Source organism: Lichenostomus cassidix, chromosome 17 (genome assembly GCF_008360975.1).
Source record: "Lichenostomus cassidix isolate B80296 chromosome 17, HeHo_3.0, whole genome shotgun sequence".
Taxonomy (NCBI): Eukaryota; Metazoa; Chordata; class Aves; order Passeriformes; family Meliphagidae; genus Lichenostomus; species Lichenostomus cassidix.
In genome coordinates this window covers 9,157,468-9,178,560 of record NC_139497.1, presented here as the reverse complement: position 1 = coordinate 9,178,560, position 21,093 = coordinate 9,157,468, and the positions used below count along the sequence as shown (strand labels likewise).

The following is a 21,093-nucleotide window of genomic DNA, read 5'->3' as shown; positions in this document are numbered from 1 at the left end:
CTGGGAGGGTTCACAGATTGTGGGTATTCCCTCAGGGATGTGTGCCTGGGGACCTGCAGGGTATTTTGTGGGCACAAACGTGGTGCTGGCTGGGGGGTTCTGAACAGAAGTGGTTTCTGGGGCTCTTGGAGAAAGCTTGTGGTTCTGCTGAGATGTCCCAGGGCTGAGACTGAGACAGATGTGCAAAAACTGGAGCTGGCAGTGAGTGCCTTGTGGACAGTGGGAAAGGGGGGAATGTGCTCCTGTCCCCTGAGCCCCAGCAGCTCCTGCCCCACACGAGTTCTGTGGATGTCCATTGCCTGTGTCCTCTCACCTCTTCTCCAGAGGACAGGCGGACCCTGTCCCCTCTTAAAGTACCTACTGCAATTTTGGTCACAGTCAAACTTTCTCAAGCTCCCATTTACTCTGAAACATGGGAGTACAAATATGCAGGAAGGTGCTTCTGAGAATCCTTGTTGCTAGAGTTAACCATGGGGCTCTCCGGTAGCAGCCCCTCTGGATAAAATCTGATTTATTTCCTCAGTAAACCCATTTTTTAAGGTGCTGAGAACTTTCCAAAATAGCTGTGTTTCCACCAAGAGCATTCCAGGGTCACTCACTGCTCCACAGGTATTTCTTTAATAGGTTTGGCTGAAATTTCAGCTGCTCTTTTTGTGTCACAGAGGATAATCTCTTAAAAAAAAAAAAAAAGGGGGGGGTAATGTTGTTTCTCTTTTTGAGGAGCTGCACAATAAGCTGCTGGAAACTGAAACGTGATCTCTATCCACAGAGGCAGAGCTTGCCAAACTGGCTGGGATCACAGCCCACCTACTCAGGCACCCATCTTATCACAGGCACAGGAAAGCCCCAGAGCCTGAGTGCAGCCAACAGTGGAATAACCTGCCCGTGTAGGAGATAACTTTCTGCTCACATTAATAACTGGTCTGCTTATGCCTGGCTAAGGGAAAATTTATATCCAGTGTACTCTCTTTCACTCTTGTTAATACAATCGCAGATGTTCTTATTATGGAGATGTTCTTCCAATATTTTATTGAATCACTCCCACATTGCTCTGTGGCAATATGTCCCAGAGGCTCAATGCACATGGTATGCTGTGGAATTTAATTTCCTCAGTTTTAATTTGTTGTTTTTTAATTTCAGTTCATTTTCAATATGGAAAAGAGGTAAATGGGGACTTTTCTTTGGTTTAGGCATCATGGTTTTATATGTTTCTTTTTTCCTTTCTCTTCTCTCCTGTTTCTCTTGCCTTTGCCTCAAACAGTACCAGGATGTTCCTGCTGCTACCTGCCTTATGTGTAATTGCTCAATCTTATTACATCTCTGTGGGCTTCTGTTTTTTGTTTTGTCTTGGGAAAATTTAGTCAGAATTGGCCATTCTGCCTTGCCTGAGCTGTGAAATGCTGCTCGAGCTTTTTCTGTATTCTTGGCTTTTCCTTTGTTTATAGGCAGAATATTTGCTTTGATTGCTTGGAATACATTGTGGTACGCAGAGATCTTCTCTGAGCTGTCTCTAGTCATGTAGGTATTTTGGTGGAATGTTTAATTAATGGCAACTTCATCTCTGTACATGGGAAGTTAAATTTTATCTTGCAGAGCTGTTCTAGTAAATAGTAAACCAGTGAAACATGGTTGGACCTGCCTGGAAATCCTCACTGGAGTCTCCAGGCTTGGTGCTGTGGTTTCAGGTGATCTGTGAGTGTTGCCACTCACTGCTCCCATCTCTGCCAGGCACTTCATAAATTAAACTTTGTTTACGACCCAAAGTGGTTTTAAAGTTTGCTCAAGCCAAATGCAACAGCTGTGTGTACCCAGACAGGGCTGCCTTGGCTGGAGGTTGTGCTCAGCCTCTGGAGAAATGGTACCCACTGAGGTCACAGCCTGCATTGTCCCCTCTGGCTCCTGGGGTGCTGGGGGAAGGCTGGAGCACTTCCCACTCACTGCATTTTGGTATTTGGAGTTATTGCAATCTGTGGAATGCAGTGAGGGATGATAAGTTATGCTTCTTTCAGATATTGGAAAAGCTTCTTCGAGTTTGGTATCTTCCTGTGGCTGTAGGGCATGGCTCTTCACTTTATTAACATTTTTTGTGAGACTAGAGCAGAGCCCATAGTGCTCCTCAAGCAAAGGGCAGGGGCTCTGTGCCAGCTACAGGTGCTCTGAGTTTTAATTTTACAAATACGAAGAGAAATTGCAAAACTGATAAAACATAGCTTTTGATAGTATCAGCATTTCTGTGATGGTTTGATGGAGACTAGATGGACAGATCAAGTAGATATTCCAAAATCATGTATCTGGTTTGATTTTATAATGAATTATCCCTTAGAGTTAGGCTTTCACCTTTGCAAAAACCCAGCAGCTCTCAGGTTGGTGCTGGGTACTACGTGCAGCTCTATGTAACTGTTTGCTTCTCTTCTGGTTTTGCCAAGAGTTTGTCCCAGTAATCATGTTTTAGCTTTTAAATAGATTAAACTATGAGCAATTTGCAAAACAGAGGTTGTAGATAAGTAGCTGTTACTGTAAAGTTGGTATTTTTGAAGGTAGGCAGTTGATAAGGAAAGCTAAAGATAACTGGAAAAGCACAACAAATATATCACTGGGCAGTGAGAAATATTTTAATGTCTGTATAACAAAATAAATTTCATCAGCAGTGATTATATTTTTGGGGAAGGTTAAACTTAACTGATTGCAGAGAAGTAGAACATTTCTTTCCCATTTTTGTGGAGAAGCTGGATGATGTACTCTCAGAATACCTCCTGTTGGTAAGCAGGGAGGGTGTTAAACCCAAGATAACATTTCAAAGTCTTTTGAAACTCAAGCGATGTTGGAACCTGTTTGTTTAAAACAAATTGGCAAAGCAGCTTTCTGAATCCTTGCTGCCAAATTGTAATAAATCTGGGAAGACCAAAGGAGTTCCAGAAGTTTGGGAAAACACAAATGTTATAGCAGTGTTTTAAAATAGAGAAGGAAGCAGGTAACCAGTGGGCAATGGAGACCAACCTCCATCACACTAAAGAAGGAGCATGCTTAGTGATCCCTGTGCTCAGATGGAAAGAAGATCATGTCCAAAAAAATCTTCAGATTGTGGGTTTAATGAGATTCCTGCACTGATTGCCAAAAGTAGCTGCATTGACATCCTATAGATGCATCCTGAGGGATGCAACCCTGCTGTTGACCAAACACTGCTGCTCCTGGGAGGCTGAAGAGGCTCTGCTTTGGGAGCAGGAGCATGTTAGATCCCCTGGGCAGGGACTAATCCCCCTGGCATGTCCTTCATTCTTTCCTGGATGCCTCAGCACTGCTGCTAGCTGGTGGGCTCTGATCCTTGTCCCCAGTCCCTGCCCTCGCCCTGTGCCAGGGTGGCAGTGTCTCAGTCTCCGTGTCGCTGGTCAGTGTTGTGTTGAATGAGCTGATTTAGAAAGTGCCACCTGATACCTCTCAAAAATAGTTACCAGTGGGAATGTGATCCCTGCACTCCGTAAGCAGAGGGCTGTGGAGTAGTGCTGCAGCCACGCTCTGGCATCAGTATGGGACAAACTCAGTCATTCCCTAGTTTGTCCATGAAGAAGCCAGTGGGAGTCATGGCAAAATCTGATTAGAGCTGTCCCTCTGTCTCACCAGGGAGAAACTTGGGAGAAAATATTAAATAAATTAATACTGAAACTTGGCTTCCCGAGTAGGCTGATGGAGCCAGGGTGGTTTGGTTGGGACAAGAGGAAGCTCTGGGATATTGAAAAGCAGATTATAAAGGAGTTGCTTAGCAGGAGGGTTGACAGTGATTGTCAGCTGAAATAACAGGAGTTTCTCCCTTGGCATAAAGAGGAATAAAGTTTTCACTCTTCAGACAGTCAAGCAGTGGGAGAGGTTGTCCAGAGAGGTTGGGGGGAGCCTCCATCCTTGGGGGTTTTTCAGACACAGCTGGACAAAGTCCTGTGCAGGCTGTTCTGAAATTGGTGCTAACCCTGCTTGGAGCAGGGGGTGGGATTAGATGTTCTCCTGGGGATCTCCTCCAGCCCAAATAATTCTTCGACTCAGGAACCTGATCTCCTTCAGAGTGTGAGTTTGAGCACAGTTAAGTAAAAGGTTATGGTGGAGCCCCCTGAGAACGGGGAGGGAGGAAGGTGGTTTAGATTGAGTGCTCTTAATACCCCATCTGTCATCTCTGTGGTTAACATGTCGTGGGGATGGTTGCTATGTGAAACTTTGCAGTGGAAGATTGTAGGTCTTGAGAGGGCTATTGCTGACTTGTAGTTAATATATTTTAAGGATTGTTTAAAAAAAAATAAAAGAGCTGGAGAGACATGCCAGTGTTAAAGAACCGTGAAAATGTCAGCGTGCTGGGTGCTCTCTGGGGTCTGTCAGGGTGGGAAGGAAGCTCTGGAAAGGGACAGTAAGGGGCACTTCTGCTTGAGCAGGGAGAGGGAGGTACTTGGAACTTGTGCTTGTTCACAATCTTCTGTTTCCCTGCTACTTCTGTCCTACAGAAGCAGTGGCACTGGAGCCTGGAGTTGGGAACTGGAGCCTCTGAAGTTTAGGGGACCTGTATTTTGGAGGGTGTGCTGGAGGCTCCCCTGCTGCTGGGTTTAGGGTTCCTGGGGAATGGCCATCTATCCTGAGCAGGGGGGCTGGGTCATGGGAAGTGCTTCCAGGTTCCTCAGTTGAGATGAGCAGAGTTCCCCTACCCTGGGTCAGTGGGAAAGGGTAGCTTTGGTTTAGCTAAGAACTACTATTGTGGTGCAGTGAATTTGCATTTCCTTGTCTTTGGCTTTGTCTTTCTAATGGTTTCTAATTTTGGCCTTGTTACTTGGATGGATTAAGTTACATTTAATGCATGTTCATTTATCCCCAAGTCTGGTTTTGTGGCAGAAGTGCTCTGTGCAGTTTCACAAACTGAGGACACCCCACTCCTGTAGGACTGGCTGAAAGGCAGTGGGTAAAAGCTGGAGGATTTATTGGTCTCCAACTCCTGTGCAGATACAGCAGCACCTGTCAGGGCTGTAGGTGAGGCCCTGCCTCATGTTTGAGTCCATGGACTGAAGGTCCTCCCAGTGTTAAATGCCTGTGGTGTGGGTGACTGGAATGCTGTTTTTCTCCTAAAATCTAGCAGGAGTGAGGTGTCACTTTCTTCATAACCCCATGAAGATCTTTGGCTACGACAAAATCAGAAAATGAGGCTCAAGCCCTTCTCAGCCAGGGCAGGTCTATCCCCCACCTCTCTAAAGGGTGACCACAAAGTATACCCAGAGCTCTATTCTTTCTTCTGTTCCTGCCTCAGACCCAGCTCTCTGGTGTCCCTGTCCCCACACCAAGTGCCACTCCTGAATGCCATCGTTTTAGACCCACCTGTTCTTCTTTCATGTCTCTTGTGGTGATGATAGGTCTCCTAATGCCAGCTCAAAGATGATGCTGGAGTCTATTCCTGTCTCAATTTCCCTGTTCCTGTGACTTACATGTACCTTAGTTAACGCAACCCTTTCACCTAAAATCTCTTTGCTTTTATCTGTCCAGCCTTGTTGCTGCTCTGGACATCACTTTGTGGTGTCACTATTTCTGCCCAATGTCCCCCACCATGTTCCTCACATTGCAATGGGATTTTTCCTCTTTCTGACCACCTCTGTTGGTGCCTTAATCCAAAATCTCCTGTTGCAGTCTTGCACTTCATGCCAGGATCTTGCTGGCCCTGCCCAGCTCCCCTGTTAATCCAGCATGTTGATTTTTGATGTCACTGTTGGCACTTGGTTTGTCCAGGTGCCACCCACGTATCATATAGAGATCTCTCCCCTTGCTGCCTGGTTGATTGAATCCAGGGACAGACCATGCTCTGAGTTCACCTGAGGGAAAACTCATTCCCTTCTTTTCACAAGGCTCCTGGACAAGCAGCATGGCTTGGTCCATCCTTCACCCTCCAGCAGCTCTGGAGTGGGTGGCCATGTTCTCTGGCCAGCAGCCCTGCTCTGTTTTTTCAGTCTTGTGCCAGTATTTGAATTGTAAACTAAGCAGAACATTTTAAAAAGTGATCAGAATTCTTTTGATAAACGTTTTCATCACCAAATTCTTTTGGGTCCAAGCCAGAGCTGCGTGGGCTGTGTGTGCTCTAGGGGAAGACTGCTGGGGCTGGGGTCTCTCAGATTAACTCTAAAGCAAACAGAAATGCTCTACCATTGTCTCAGAGCCAGAAAAATGGAAATCACACTTCCTAGTCTCTTTACTTCTTCAAACACCAGATATTGCCCCAATAATTAGCTTTGCTGCTTCCACTTTGAATTCCTTTAGGAATGCTTGGAGATGCCATCCAGTCCTCCTGATTGTTCCTGGATGTCTTCTGAGGATGCTTTGATTTAAGATAGCTCCTCCTGTTCTACACAGAGCTCTGTGTGTGATACACTCTGTGTCTTGCCCATGACCATGGAGTTTCTTGGCACAGCTCTAGGCATCTGGAATGGGATTCCTGCAGCAAACCCTCAGGTCCCACTCCAGGGTAATGATCTGCAAAGGAACCAGTTAAAACAAATGCCTGTTTCAGTTGGGATCTAGAGAGGCTTGCAAACATGCCAGACCTCCGTAATGGATCTCTGGAGGGAGAACAGTACCTGGAGGAGCTCCAAGTCCCACCTTCTTCATGCACATCACTAAAGAATAGCTCCCTCCTGTGCTCGCTGAGCCTTTGCTGTGCTGGGGACAGCGCTGGGTCACAGCCAGCTGCTTCTCTGTGGAGGCATGGACTGGCTTTTCAGGCATGGTATCTGCTGGGTTTATTGGGGAAAAGTGCCCTCTTTTGCATTTCTTGGTGAGTTTTTCAACAAGTAGATTTTTTTTTTCCCTGCTCTCCCAATGATTGTAACAGGATTTTATTCTCCTGCAGCCAGCTGTTAGCAATTAGCAACTTGATCCAGTCGGGCCTGGGAACAGAGTTTAACACTTTCTTGCCTCTCAGAGGATGTTGCTAATCCTGTTTTTGCTGGTTTCGAGCTTGTGCTGTAGTTTTGGCACTTGGTGTGTATGTGTGGGCAGGGTGGGAAGATAGGCATGAGTACAGCAAAGGACTATAATGCAGCTGAAAGAAAAGTATTGAGCTGTTTACACAGAAAAAGTCTTTAGTAAGATGATTTCCAAGCAGTTTGTACAGAGGGTTGTATTTAGTAGTAATTCCAGTGTGTCCTAGCACTGGGAAGTTGCAATTTGGGAGTCCAATCTACTCCTGGCTGAGATTAAGACTCAGCACAAAATATCAGTAGTTCTTCAAACAGTGATTTCTGGCAGTGGAGTTCCTGAGTGGGGCTGAACCCCCTTCAAAATGTTTTACCTCTGAAGGGGTGAAAACCACTCTTGGTGACCTTGCTTAAAACAGCAGCTGCTGTGGAGCACTAAAAGATGAGAAATGGCATTGTTTGCTCCCTCTGTGCAGCACCTCTCCTGGGACTCCCTGACAGGCTCTTTGGTGGTCCAGGACTGGGAACCAAATGTGGTGCGAAAAACAAACCCAGCAGAACCTGAACCAGCTGCTGAGGTCCCTGCAGGGCTGAACTGCTGGGAACAGTTCACCACTGCTGCATACAAAGGTGAGAATTCATGTTACCAAACTGGGGATGACAGGACTAGTCCAGGCCAGCCTTTTCCTCTGTCAACAGGAGAGACACATCCAGAGAGGATTCATCCTGCTTGTCTTGGACACTCCTTAGGCAAGGGCTAAATTCAAAGCCAGCTTTTTTAGGCATGGAGTTGACAGATGAACTCTAGATGAGCTCTGGAGCTTCTTTTCCTCTCCTGGAGTCCAGGCTGGCCTCTGTGGCCACATCTTTGAGTTTTGGCTTGCAGTTTCTCCAAGCCACACTGTTTTTTTGGACCTGCAGAGGTCCATGTACCCATCATGTCCTGAGAAGCCCCTGGTTCTCATGGTGGGGCCTACAGCTGTCTGTGCCCCCCCAGTTTGTACCTTTTCTCCAGTGCTGGTTTGGTGGCAGGAGCTGACATGGTTCTTGGGCATTTCTGTGTGACTTCCTCTGTCCCTCTTCATCTAATTTCTTATTTCTTCCTTATATTTTTCATTCTTATCACCACATTCAGGTAGTTAAAGTATATGATTGGCTCTGTGGCAATACAATAAGTGTAATTTAGAACATGGCCTGAGCTTTGCATAAAGAAAATAGGCACTTAGGTTATGGTGCTTGGTCTAATGAGATAATGGTGCTGTTTACGGTGCATTTAGTCAGTTGCTGTGACATTGGTGGCTGTTGTCATTTTGAGAGGATGGGGGGCACAGCACAACTGCTCTTTTGTCAAAGAAAAGTCTTTGTGTCAATTCTCAAGGTGATACCCCTCACCAGGGCCTGCAGCCCATCCCAGCTGGACTGAGAGTGCTGGGCTGATGTCAGAGGACAGATGATCCCCTGCTCTTGATCCTTCTTTGCTGGGCTCTTGGATCAAATGGAAAACAGGCATTTGGGGACCCTTACTGGTGTTTGGGGCTGCTCTCATTTCTTTCTTGTTTCAGCAGTGGGGCTTGGGCCCCCAACCAAACACGACTCCTATTTCAGTGCTTTCCAGACATCCTTTCCCTTATTCCTGGACAAGTTAGAGAGAAATCCCTGTGTTCTAGTGGAGCTGGCCTGAGTCTTCATGCATGCCTGAAGCTCACCCTGTTTGCCAGGCTGTGGAAGGGGTGATGAGGGTGTGCTGTCTGTGTGTGCTGCTCTCTGCCATTTGAGGGCTTCTAGTTGGAAGCTTTTAAACATCCAGCTCAGAAGTCACCTGGGACATGTCTTCAAGCTGCTGTTCTCCTGTCAGGGCCTCCTCAGCAATCTGCAGCTCTGATCAGTGGCTGGTCCAGCTTGGGCACCAGTAGGAGGATTTATCCCAGACTTCACCCATATCATGGGTCTGGGTCATGGGTCAGGGCAGCCAGGTACCACCAAACAGGGCTCTGCTGTGTTCCCATCACCTCCTCTAGGAAGGCAGTTCAAGTTAAAGCCTAGATGTTGATGGCATGTCCCTTTCTCAGATCCTGTGGCAGGTTTATCTCCTAGTGCTGAACTCTGCAGTTCCCTTTGCAGGTCCTGCTTTGGGTACTCCCAGGACAGCTTAGCAAATCACCTGCAGAAATTAACATCCACCAAGTCTGTCTTCAAACTCTGCCCCAAAACTGTCTTTACAAAGTCTCCCTCCACTTGCCTACACGAAGTCTCTGCTCTGTGGGAGTTTCAGTCTGCCCTGGCATGGTGGGAATTGGGGTGTTTTCATCACTGATCACCTCCTTCCATTCCAGGGAGGAAGGATGACCTCGGATGCACACACAGTTGGAGAGTGCTTGGTCAAAACCTCTTCTGTGGTTGCCAGACCCTCCTGCTGAGATTTGGGCTTGTACTTTGTTTTTTCAGGCTCACCACAGGAGATGCCATGGGATCACAGCCCCTTCCCAGCCCTGGCCAGGGTGCTCACGTGGGGAGCAGGAGGTGGCTGCAGCAGGAGAGGGGCCTGGGGATTTTCAGGTGGTTTTTGGTTGCCTGGCTGGGCACAGCACAACACAGCCACCCAGCATTAGCTCCCCCTCCTGCCTGCGTGTTTGGCTGCCTTCCCAAGAAGGCCCTTAGTTGTTTTTCAGGCTCGCAGCCATCTTTTCTGACGGAATCCAGCAGGGACAATGGCCAGTAGCATATCCTTAGGAAAGAGAATAAAAACAGGGCAAGCTCCAGTGATTCTAACCCCGATTTAGCTCCTGGGCATCCAACAATCTGTGGCTGGGGGATTTCCCAAGCCAAAGGTTTTACCTTTGGATTTAAGAAGCTGTGGTGTATTGGTCTATTGTGAATATATCCAGTTCCTTGGGTATCCACGGCAACTCAGGGCTGCGACTTGTACAGTTTAATGATGTTGGGTGGAAAAAGAGAGCCTTTTGTTACCAATCTCTGAGCTAATGGCATCTGATGCTCCTGCACGCATGCATGCACTGGCACAGTGATGGGCCCTTTTATAGCCTCTCCTCCTTTGCTAACAAATCCCAACATGCAGTGTTGCCTTTTTACTACCACTCTGAGGATTCTTGGGCAAGCACCCTCTGGTCCTGGCAATTTTACATTTATTGATTTTTTTTTTTTTCTTTGTTTTCTTTTCTCTGGGCATTCCATTATGAGACAGAGCCCCTAACCTGCCTTCTGTAAAATTATCCTCCAGGATGGGAGCCTCTTGAGGCTCTTTGTAGTGAATGTGGACACAAAGAATTCACATAACTGCTGATCTGACCTCCTGTTCTTTAGGTGTTATCATGGCTTTCCAATGAAATTGCCAGTGTTTAAGCCCTTTGCTATTTTCTGGTTTCCAAGCAGGAAATGAAGAATGCTCACATGTGTGTGTGCACATGCACTTTTGGCAGCAATGTGGGCATGCAGGGAGAGATTATTTTCACCCTGTTTTAGACATTTATCTTAAGGTTATGTGGCAAGTTCCAAGGTGCCTGCTTGGCTGCTTGATGCCAAAAAAGAGGTGGATAAAGCCTGCTTGGGGAGGCTGGTTGGCTGTCCAAGTTCATTGTAGCTGCAGTTTCACTGCTTGTTAATATAATAAGGAATGTGAAGAATGGATGAGTGAGAGATTGCTTTGCACTGGACTTGTTTAAGAGCAATTAAGAGTGTACATCCATCCACCCAGGAGTCATGGCAGCTGAGGGCCTGAGAAATAGATTGCATTGGTAGTTTTAGGAGTGGTGTGGTCAGTCGAGTTTTTCACTAAGTTCTTCACTAAGCCTCTGATCTGCTGATGGGTCAGAGCAGGGCTGAGGTCAAAGACACTCTTGAAGGCAGGGAAGATTGCCCAGCCTGTCATGAGGTAATGACACACAGCAACTCTGCAGCACAGAGAAGTCCTGCCTCAGGAGGACTCATCCTCTCTCTTTGCTTTGTCTTTCAGAGATGTAGATGGCAGCTGCTGCCTTTGAAGGACTCACACCCGTCTGACCCTGTGCAGCACCTCCGGTTGCTACCATGATCTTCTGCATGCTGCTGCTGGCCTCCCTGCCTGAGCCCTCTGGCACCGAAGTCAACCCTGGTAGGGAGCTGCCAGGCTGGGAGAGGACTCATCTCCCACCTTTTGTTTGCTCCTTCTCAGCCTTTCTTTGCCTCTCATGGGGGTTGAGTGTAAAGATTACATGTAGAGATAATCACTAACATAGTTCCCAAATGTCCTCCTCTGGACTGAGGTGTTTCTGGACAGCTGTGCTGGAGTGGGACATGTCCTGCCAGTCCCAGGAAGGCCCAGGCACACAGACATACTCCTTTCTCTGCCCACCCAGGCCTGTCTTGGTCTCTGAATATTCCTTCATCACTGTGACTGTGAGGATTGCAGAACAAACCTGGTTCCAGAGTGGCTCAAAGGTTCTGCACTCACTGTGGAAAACAAATTACCAGTTAGCAAAGCATCAGCCCCAGCTCTCCAGCCAGCAAGGGCCATTCTGGAGAGAGAGGTGTAGAAGGAAAGATAGAAGACCTTACCTAGCACAGAGATAGGGTGGGGACAGGGATATGAGCCTGTGAGTCCCTGTGGAGGGCAGGACCTCTTACCCTACAGCATTTGGCAAGATCCAGTCATGATGGAGATGAATAAGATAATGGTCTGCAATGTGTTGCAAAAATTCCCATAATGAGGTGTTTTGAGCTGGCGTTTTGAGTCTGTGAAATAAATGAGTTTAATCCCTTTCCAGCTTGGCTGAAGGTGTGGTGAGGCAGCAGTGCTATCCTGAGGGCCTGTGCTGGCTCTGTTTGTTTGGAGCTCTTTGTGGCTGGCTCTGACCCTGCTCTGGCCTGTGGATATTTGCAGAGGTTTGAGGTTGTGCTGCAGCCAGCCAGAAGTGAAGTGAGGGCTGTGGGGGAGCTCAGCAGCATTCCTGTGCTCCCTGTTACACAGCATTCCCTGCACTGCACACTCTACCACACTCCCTGCGTGGAACTGGGGCTGCCCTCTGGTTCTGGTGGTTAAACCTCGTGGAAAAAGAGGGAAGATGGCAGATGGAGGGGCAATCCCATTCAGATTCCTTTTGGTGGTAATTGCTAATCAAGTGTTAATGCACTCAGAGGTGCAGGAGTAGCTCTTCCACACCAGCTCCAGGGAGGTGGGTGGGCTCTGAGCACAGGGCTGTGGTTCCACCCTCCTGCGGGAGTCTCTTCCACCAAGAAGTAACCACTCACACTTCTCAGTTCTGCTTGTGGCATCCTCAGGCAGCTTTGCTTCCAGGGCTGTGCCTTGCTCTTCCCAGAGAGATTCCAGCACCATGGCCTGGCTGGTACTCCTTGGCTGTGATGCCACAGGCTCCATGGATTATCCTGACCTCCTGATCTGCTCCAGGAGCAGCCTGAAGCATGTCCTGCATTGCTTTATACCCCAAAGGGGCTGCTTTGTGGTTGATTTCAGACCTGTATAGCAGGGTCCTGTGGAGTCCCTTTGCCTTGCTGCAGTTGTTTGACCTCACTGACAGATGGGCTGGGCCACCCCTCTGAGCCCAATGTCTCCTGACTGCACAGTGAAGGGTCAGGAGTCCTGGTGGCACCTAAACACAACCCAAGGATGGTTTTGCTTGAGATACGCACATTTGGTGAGCGCCTCATGCTGCTTGTTTTGGTGAGAGCTGTTGCCACCCACAGATTGCATCCCTCGATGCCAAGGACACTCTAGGTTCTGCTGCCAGCCCTGGGCTTGTGAACAAATGGGTTTTGTTCAGGATTACAGGAAGACTCAGTCCCCCAGAGTCCTTCCCAACTAGCTCTCCATCTGGTATTGCTGGACAGTGTGTGTCTGACCTTTAAATAAGGTGTGACCAGACAGGCCTCCCACTGCAGGAGCACAAAAAGCACTTTCTGCTTTCAGATGGTGACCCCACCCTTCTGGAAAATCTCCATTTATTTACCCATAGCTCAGCAACAGATCAGATTATACTGGTCTTGGTGGGACAGGTGAGAGTGACGACTGTTGAGGTTGGTTTGGCTCACCAAATAACCTGATTGTGCAGTGTGAGAGCAGCAGTTAGAGCTCTTGGTTGGCTTTCAGCAGGCACAGTCATTCTTGATCCCAGGCAGACACCAGTTGTCTCCCAGTTGAATTCAAGCCTCTTTACAAACCTTAGGCCTGTGAGTGACTGTTCTGGGTGAGCCAGGGGCCCATCCAGCTCAGTGGCCTGGTCCTAGCAGGGTCCCATCCCTCTGATTCTGAAAGGGTACATGGATGGGCTGGCACACAGCAGAGCTCTACCCCAGCAATGCCCTCAGATCACTGCAGCTTCCACAGCCAGTGCTTGGGGATTTATTTGCTTGTGGTGGCTGTGAGTTTGTTCAGCTGGTTTTTTGAACCTGTGGGAAACTGGCATTGGAGTGTTTAATAGGTTAAAGGTTTACATTCTGGTTTTGAACTCTCCTACCTGACCTTTTGATGCCTCCTGGTTCTGGTGTTTTGAGAGACAGTGAGGATATAAATTGTTCAATATAAATGATCTTTTCCATACTTCAGTAATCCCTTTTGTAAAGATGAGGCTGCTGATCTTTCCTTCTGCATAATCTGTGTTGCCTTCTCTGCCTTTTGATGAGGGAAGGAAGGAGCAAGAGCTTTATTTCTTATCTGCCTAGCACCTGACTATGAACACAGACAGTGCTGTAATGCTGTTTTCTAGTTTGTTTTATAGATATTCCCACAATTGGCCTTTTAGAAAATATTAAATAATCTGGTATCATCAGCAAATGTTGTCACCTTGCCACCCATCCCTTTTACAAGATTATTCAGGAATATATAGCACATCACACATTCACTGATATGGTGTCTGACTGCTACAGGCAAACCTTATTGAAGCACCACCCTCTGTTTGCAAACACTTCTACATCAGGTCTGTCAGGTAGTTACTCAGCCTGAGGTGCTTTATTCTGTTTTGTGATAACAGCAAGGTGGGTCTCATCCCTCTGTCTTGTCTTGTAGCTTCTGAACCTGGTGAAGAGATTGCATGGAATCCCAGAATCTCCTGAGTTGGAAGGGACCCATGAGGATCATTGAAGTGTAACTCCTGTTGAGCTTTATCTGGGTTTGGTACAAGAGTGGCTATAAATCATCTCCAAGGTCCCTTCCAACCCAGCCTATTCTGGGATTTTGGGAAACCAGGAGGGCATCCAGGGCAGGGAGTGCCCTGTTTGAGGGAGAGGCAGCCAGAACTGCTCCTGTGGCAGCAGCAGTGTGGCTGTGAAAGCTTTAAGATCTAGAGTTTTTCCAAACATCTCTCATATGCCAGGGCATGTGTAAAAACTTCTGCCGGGGTGAGAGCTTAGCCAGTGTGGATTTGTCAGCTGCATCTGCACTGTGCTGGTGTGGGGAGCTGTGAGGATCCATGGCTTGAGCCAGTTGTGTCTGCACTCTCTGGAGGCACCAAGTTGGAGAGCATTCCCATGCTGGGGAGAAATGCTGGCAGGAACAGACTGCAGTAAGGCAGGATGGATGGACAGGGGCTCATGGTCAAATGTGTGTGTCAGAACTCCAGCCTGCAGTGACAGGACAGAGCAGATATTTCCATGAGTTGTCATCTGTAATGGAAGCTCTTTAACTTCTCCCTTGTATCTGAGCTGGTCAAGGTAATAATTGTTCCCATTTGAACACAAATCAAACATCCAGTTCATTCCAGGAGGAGGAAAATCTTTAACAAAATCTTCCTTTTATGTCACATCAATATTGATAAATAATTTGTCATTGTAAAATGGGCCTGTGCAACCAGTAACAATGACATGGTGTGGGATTTCATGTGCTTAAAATGTTTCTTTGTAAATTTTTTGCCTTGATACTCTAAGATTATTGCATTGCTTATAATTTCAGTTTACGGTAATTACAAAGTATTTAATCCTTTTTATTTGCCTTTTGTATTTTAGCTTTATCATGTTCATTCCCTAGGCATGATAGCCTTTTAATTAAAACTTACCTGATGATTTTTTAAAAAATGAGTGCTGATCTTTGTTGTTTGCTTGCCTGTGTTCCCATTTTCAGCAATCTGTCGTTACCCCCTGGGGATGCACGAGGGAACCATCCGGGATGAGGATATCACTGCTTCCAGCCAGTGGTATGACTCCACAGGGCCCCAGTATGCACGGTGGGTTCACCTCTGACAACAAATTTACTCTTTTTTTTTTGCCCCCTAGATACTCAATATGTGGTCGAGGAAGGACAACTCCCACCCTTAAAACCTTGTTCACTGCTTCCATATTCAATCTGGTTAATGCACAGTGAAAGGCCAGGAGGCAATGGTTGTAGTAACAGCTGTAATACAGGAAATTCTGGTTAAATACTAAGGAAAAAAATCCTTCTCCATGAGAATAGTGGTGGGACAGGGACCTAGAGAGGTGGTGATGTCTCAGTGTTTGGGGACTTGGCTGTAGAAGGCCTTGAGCAGCACAGTGTAGCTCTGGAGTTGGCCCTGCTGGGAGCAGGGGGTTGCTCTGGACAACCAGAGATTGCTCCTGACCCTCATCTTTCAGTCATTCTGTGAGTAAATCTCCAATGGATTTGTGACTTACAGGTCAGCCAGGGACAATGCTCCTGGGATTCCTGTGGAGTGCTTTAAACTAAATCATAGGAAATCCTTTACAAGGATGAACTTTTCAACAGCATCCTATTGAGGAAATGGGCTGTACTCCCTCTGACTCAAAAACCTGAGAAATGCAGAGTTAAGGAATTGTTAAGCAAGCAGCTAAATGATTTTCTTCACTGTCAAGGAGGCCTACAGTCTATATTATAAGCTTTGGTTTTTTTCTCTTTCTAATTCTCTCAAAGCTACTAATGATTCACAAAATAGTTGCAAATGTGAGTTTCCTTAGAATTGTTTGTAGTGATGATATCAAACATTCTTACAGCTTTGGTGCAAGTCAGATAGGAATTTCAAGTTAATTATGGTATTTTTAGGACAAATTTAGGCAGTCCAAAATCATAAAATTCTTAGTGCTTGATTTTATTTTTTTCTTTGGACTGTGGTAGAGCAGTGATGCTGTGTGCTGTGTTTTAATAGTCTTTGAACAAGGCTGTGGGTCTGAAAGCTGGGAGATTTGTCCCCTGAGGTATGGCTTATGTCCAGTGCTGCAAACACTTTGAGCATCACTAACCATCTGTTACCATCCTCTCTTTGCTGGAGCAGCTGGATGTCCACAGGGTGAAGGCATGAAGGCCTCTGCAGCTGACCTCATGCAGTTAGAGGTCAGAGTTGTCCCATGCAGATGTCTGTCCCTGTCATTTCAGTCACCCTTCCTGCCTTTATTAGAGCTTCTTTTACTTGCTGCTCCAGTGTAAGAAAGCCTTGCACAAACAGCTGACCAGCCAGAGATTAAAATCTCCTCTAGCCTCAGCCTTGACCTTCAGTGTCTGTTCCTGGGTACCTTCCCTCATGCACTCACTGATCCCACCAGTTGGAGGTGGGGTAGCTGTTTGACAGGCAGAAATCCCTCTTGCTAAAAAGTCCCCACATTTTTGGTGTCCAGATAAATTTTTCACAGCTACAATTCCCACAATATTCACCTTAGAAGCAGAGACCTTCCCACCACTCTCCTAGAACCAGCAGCTCTGATGACTGCAGGAAATGTGAAATATGTGTTGAAATGACCCACAATAATTCCAGGCAGAGCTTTTCTTGCTAAAATGTATTTTTAAGATGGCCTTTCTTTGTGCTTGGTAGAGCTGCAGGAGGTGGTCAAGCAGAAGTTCAGACCTTTACCGTGTGGGGTTTAGGAGCAGTGAGGATGCACTATAGCAGCAAGATGCTGCACAGTAGAGCAGTTCCCTGCTGAGCAGCACAGTTGTTTTTGATCAATGTGGAAGTACTTGTCTGGGAAAGAAATTACTCCAAGTAGTTAATGAAAGCTATCTGGAACTGAGGAGCTGTTCTGTATAGGGCAAAACTGCCTGTAGAACTTGAGTCTCAATTGATCATCATCCCAAAGGGCAGAGGTATTTGGTAGCCATGGCTGATTTAGTTGCTTCCTCCCAGTCCTTGAAGTTCCAAGGTGTTTCCTCAATTAATCGTTGGGAATTGTGCTCTTTTTAACAAGTGTGGTTTTCCCCTCAGGTTGCAGAGGGAAGAGGGGGATGGAGCCTGGTGCCCAGCTGGTTTGCTGGAGCCTGAAGATGTGCAGTTCCTGCAGATCGACCTGCACAAGCTGTTCTTCATCACCCTGGTGGGCACCCAGGGCCGGCATGCCCGCGCCACGGGCAAGGAGTTTGCTCGCGCCTACCGCATCGACTACAGCCGGAACGGGGAGCGCTGGATCTCCTGGAGGGACCGCCAGGGCAGGAAGGTGAGCCTGGGTAGCTGGAGCTGCTTGGAAACTGCACTGTGCGAGGCACATCATCCACATCCTGCTTAAATGCTTTGTGTTTCATCCTGGAGCAGCGTGTTCTGCCTCAGTTCTGTGCTTGCTGTGCATCGTCTGGTATCATCCAGCAGCACTGCATCATTCCTGATGTGGGGAGCACTGGGATCAGCAGTGGCCAGGACTGGAAACTGCTGCTGAGTTTGTCTCACATACAGCTGATTTGGGTTTTTGGCCCTGAGTAACCCCACATCATGGAGATGCTACACAAGGTGCATCATCTTTGCTCCTTTCAGAAGATGGGCGGGATTCTCAGCTCCTCCACTGTGGAGCTGGTGCAAAGGTGTTTTTTGGTTTTGGTTTTTATGGGTTTTTTTGAGGGGATGTCTGAAGCTTTCTTTCTTTGTCCATGTCCCCTGCCCTGATCCCCCAAACCAGGAAAACTGTGACTCTTCACCACCTGTCTGTGCATGTCCCAAACATCACGAGTGTCCCTCTCTTAGACATGTGTTTCTAAATTGGAAGCTGCCAAGCAGATACCTGCTTTGGGGTTTAAAATAGGAGGAGGTGCCATGGAATTGAGGAGTTTCTGGGTGTCTGATAGAAGTGCTCAGTGTAGGGATGATGAGGGAGTTTGAGAGTAGGAAATGTACTGAGCCCACACACTGAGGCTTCCCTGCTCACCACAGTTGTCTCATGCTGTCTCCAGACCTGAGCGCAGAACTCAGGGCTGGCTGAGCTCTGGTTGTGTTCATAAGCCTTTGTTAAATTTCTCCTGGGAAGGAATCTCCCCTGCAGCTGGTCTGACCTGATCACCCTGCCTCAGGCTGGCTGGTGGAGTCTGAAGAGCTAAGCCAGACCAGAAAGATACTAGGTGTGGTGATCTTTTCTTTCACTGGGGGTGCTTTGGAAGTCCCAGCAGGGTATGCAGTGCTCTATTTGGCAACAGCTTTTAGCTTGTTAATGAATTATTTGCTCATGCAGACCTTTGATCAGCTGTTTGGCCATTACCATTATCTTGCCCATCCCTCACATTTAGGTGTGTGCTACAAAAGCTGTGTTTGTGGGATGGGAGTGGAAGTCAAATTAAACAGTGGAGTGTCCCCAGGACTCTGGTGATGCTGAAGGGAAGGGGAGAGTCAGGGTTCCCGCCTTCTCACTATACTGCAGCAGGTTGGGGTGGCTGTGGTGATGCTGAACACTTCAGTCCAAGATACCTCCTGTGCAGTACCAAACACTGCAGCACCTCTGGAATTGTGTTGACTTGTAGGGAAATGACATCAGGTAACCAGTGATGAGGACAAGCTCTGTTACCTGTAGCTGGGATGTACATGGATCACTTGAAGGAAGGGGTTACACCCAGTAACTGAGCTCTCTGCAATGTCCACACACACTTCATCCCCACCTGCCTCTCTCCTCTCCCTCAGTGCTGCGTGGGGGCTCTGCAGTGGGCAGGAGGTGAAATGGCTGCAGTCCTCACACCCCATCAGCCATGGGAGGAGCATGGAGCAGCAGCAGCTTCTCCCCTGCAGATTCCAAGTGGAGAAGCTTCTCACTGCTGCCTGAGGGCTCTGCAGAGGGCAGGAGGTGAAATGGCAGCACCCCTCACACCCCATCAGCCACAGGGGAGCAGCAGCAGCTCCTGCCCTGCAGGTTCCAAGTGGGGAAGCTCCCAAGTCTCAGACAAGAGGTACAGGGGCACCACTGTGCAGCCCAACAGCACAACAGGGAGAAGCTGCTGGTAAGGCTCTCTCTCCTCCAGGTGATCGACGGCAACACCGACACTTACGACGTGGTTTTGAAGGACCTGCGGCCTCCCATCATCGCGCGCTTCGTGCGGCTGATCCCTGTCACCAAGGCCCCCATGACTGTGTGCATGAGGGTGGAGCTCTATGGCTGTGTCTGGCATGGTGAGTGCCCATCCCTGTGCCTGGCACAGCACTGCCTGGGGCTCCCCTGCATCCCCACCTGTGCAGAAGGAATCCCCAGCCCGTGGAACTGCTTCTGTTGGTCCATATCATAAATAAGAGTGATATGGACAGAAGGCTGCTGCTGCTGTATTTCTGAGGTGTATGGCTTCTCTTTTAGATGGTTTGGCATCCTACAGCATCCCTGAAGGAGGGACAATAGCAGCTCCTGGCTTCCCCATTGTTTATCTGAATGACTCGACCTACGATGGCTACCAGGAGCGCAGGTGGGAGAAGTTGTCCTGTTCTGTCTCTGTCACTGCAAATTCTCTTCTTTCCTACTCACCCTGTCACTGCTATCTTGTATCCCAAACACTTCTTCATGCTTGTAGGATGTTGCAAGATACTGAGTAACAATGTCTGTTAATATCTGATGCTTTCAAGCTGGGCTGATATAGTAGAGCCTGGATATTTAAAAAGAAAAGTTTTTTTTTTTTTTAATGGAGAAAGGAGCAGATGTTGACCATAGCTGACCAGCCCTAACTTAGGAAGCTGGGTCTGCTGGGGAGTGTCAGGGAGCTGCAGGTGCAGGCACAAAGCCCAACCTGCTAAGCCAGGACCCTCTGAAATGACTTAACCTCTAGTTGTTGTGCCTGACTGGCCTGGAAGTAGCAGTCTGCCTCTTCCAGCTGTTAATCCTGGTTTGGAGTTCAAAGGCATGTGTACCTGTGCTCTAGTGACAGGAGGGCTCACCTGGGATGGACTTGCAGAGGAGGTCAGGATTGTGTCGTGTTGGCATCTTCTACTCTGGCACAGTGCTGGGAAACTGTATAATGGGCTCTGCACCCTCAGATAGGAAGAGGAATGAGGCAGGGTCCTGGCAAAGAATCCAATCAGCCTTGGAAAAAGCCAATAACACTCTCCTTTTGCACAAGGAGCAAAGCCAGAAATGATACTGGTTAGACCTGGCTTTGGCTCAGGGAGCTGCCCATGGTCTCACTTCCCCCTTTCCTGCCTTTCTGTGCCTGCATGCAGGACTTTCCCCACAGGTTCCCCCAGCATGGGATGAGCAGCGTTCCTCCCATGCAGCTGCATGGTGAAATGCTGCAGTTCCAGCTCTGCTGGGAGAGCACAGTGTCATTTTCTGTAGTGTCAGGTTTTGCTCTCCAGAGGCTCTGCTTGTAGCTCGGCTTTGCTGTCAGTCCTTTACACCGGTGCAAAAATTTCTGCCTTTTCCCAGGCTGGGAATGATGCTAAAATCCCAGCCCAAACAACATCAAAGTGGTGCTGCAGAACAGTGAATGAGTTCTTGCCCAGGATAGGTTAAGAGTAGGAAAACGGATGTTTTGCTGGTACCAGTTGAAAGACCCATGGAATTCTGGCTGATGGTTGGTTCTCCCTGGCCAGGCACCTGTATGGAGGGCTGGGCCAGCTCACAGATGGAGTGCTGGGGCTGGATGACTTCACCCAGAGCCACCAGTACCGTGTGTGGCCAGGCTATGACTACGTGGGCTGGAGGAACGAGAGCTTCAGCACGGGAGCTGTGGAAATGGAGTTCCAGTTTGACCGCCCAAGGAACTTCACCTCCATGAAGGTAACTCAGCATGATTCCTCTCCAGGGGGACAGGAGACCTGAGGGCTTTCAGGTCACCCATTTGGGTCACTGAATGGGTAGGAAGGGACCTTGAAGCTGATCTCATTCCACCTCCTTCCACAGGCAGGGACACCTTCCACTAGAGCAGGTTTCTCCATGCCCTGTCTAACCTGACCTTGAGTCCTCTTCCCAAAGCAGGAGGATACAGGAAGTGCCTGACAGCAGAATTTGAGCAGGAGATATCCCAAGTTTTCCAGTGTAGAAAGGTGAAGCAGGTGAGCACTTGCTTCTT

At 48.0% G+C, this 21,093-nt stretch overlaps 1 protein-coding gene across 5 annotated transcripts in view; it reads left to right on the top strand.

Moving 5' to 3' along the window:
- LOC146429998 (discoidin domain-containing receptor 2-like) overlaps positions 1-21,093 on the top strand; it is a 57,206-nt gene that overhangs the window by 16,370 nt on the left and 19,743 nt on the right. For 4 of the 5 annotated variants that reach the window (XM_085076411.1, XM_085076414.1, XM_085076410.1 and 1 more), the window contains exons 2-7: positions 10,897-11,034; positions 14,992-15,094; positions 17,057-17,285; positions 19,063-19,210; positions 19,389-19,494; positions 20,615-20,801. In XM_085076411.1, coding sequence (XP_084932537.1) covers positions 10,971-11,034; positions 14,992-15,094; positions 17,057-17,285; positions 19,063-19,210; positions 19,389-19,494; positions 20,615-20,801 — 837 coding nt within the window. In that variant the 5' untranslated portion in view covers positions 10,897-10,970. Of the gene's footprint in view, positions 1-586; positions 610-10,896; positions 11,035-14,991; positions 15,095-17,056; positions 17,286-19,062; positions 19,211-19,388; positions 19,495-20,614; positions 20,802-21,093 lie in introns of those variants that run through there. The other variant, XM_085076412.1, reaches the window with a different exon arrangement.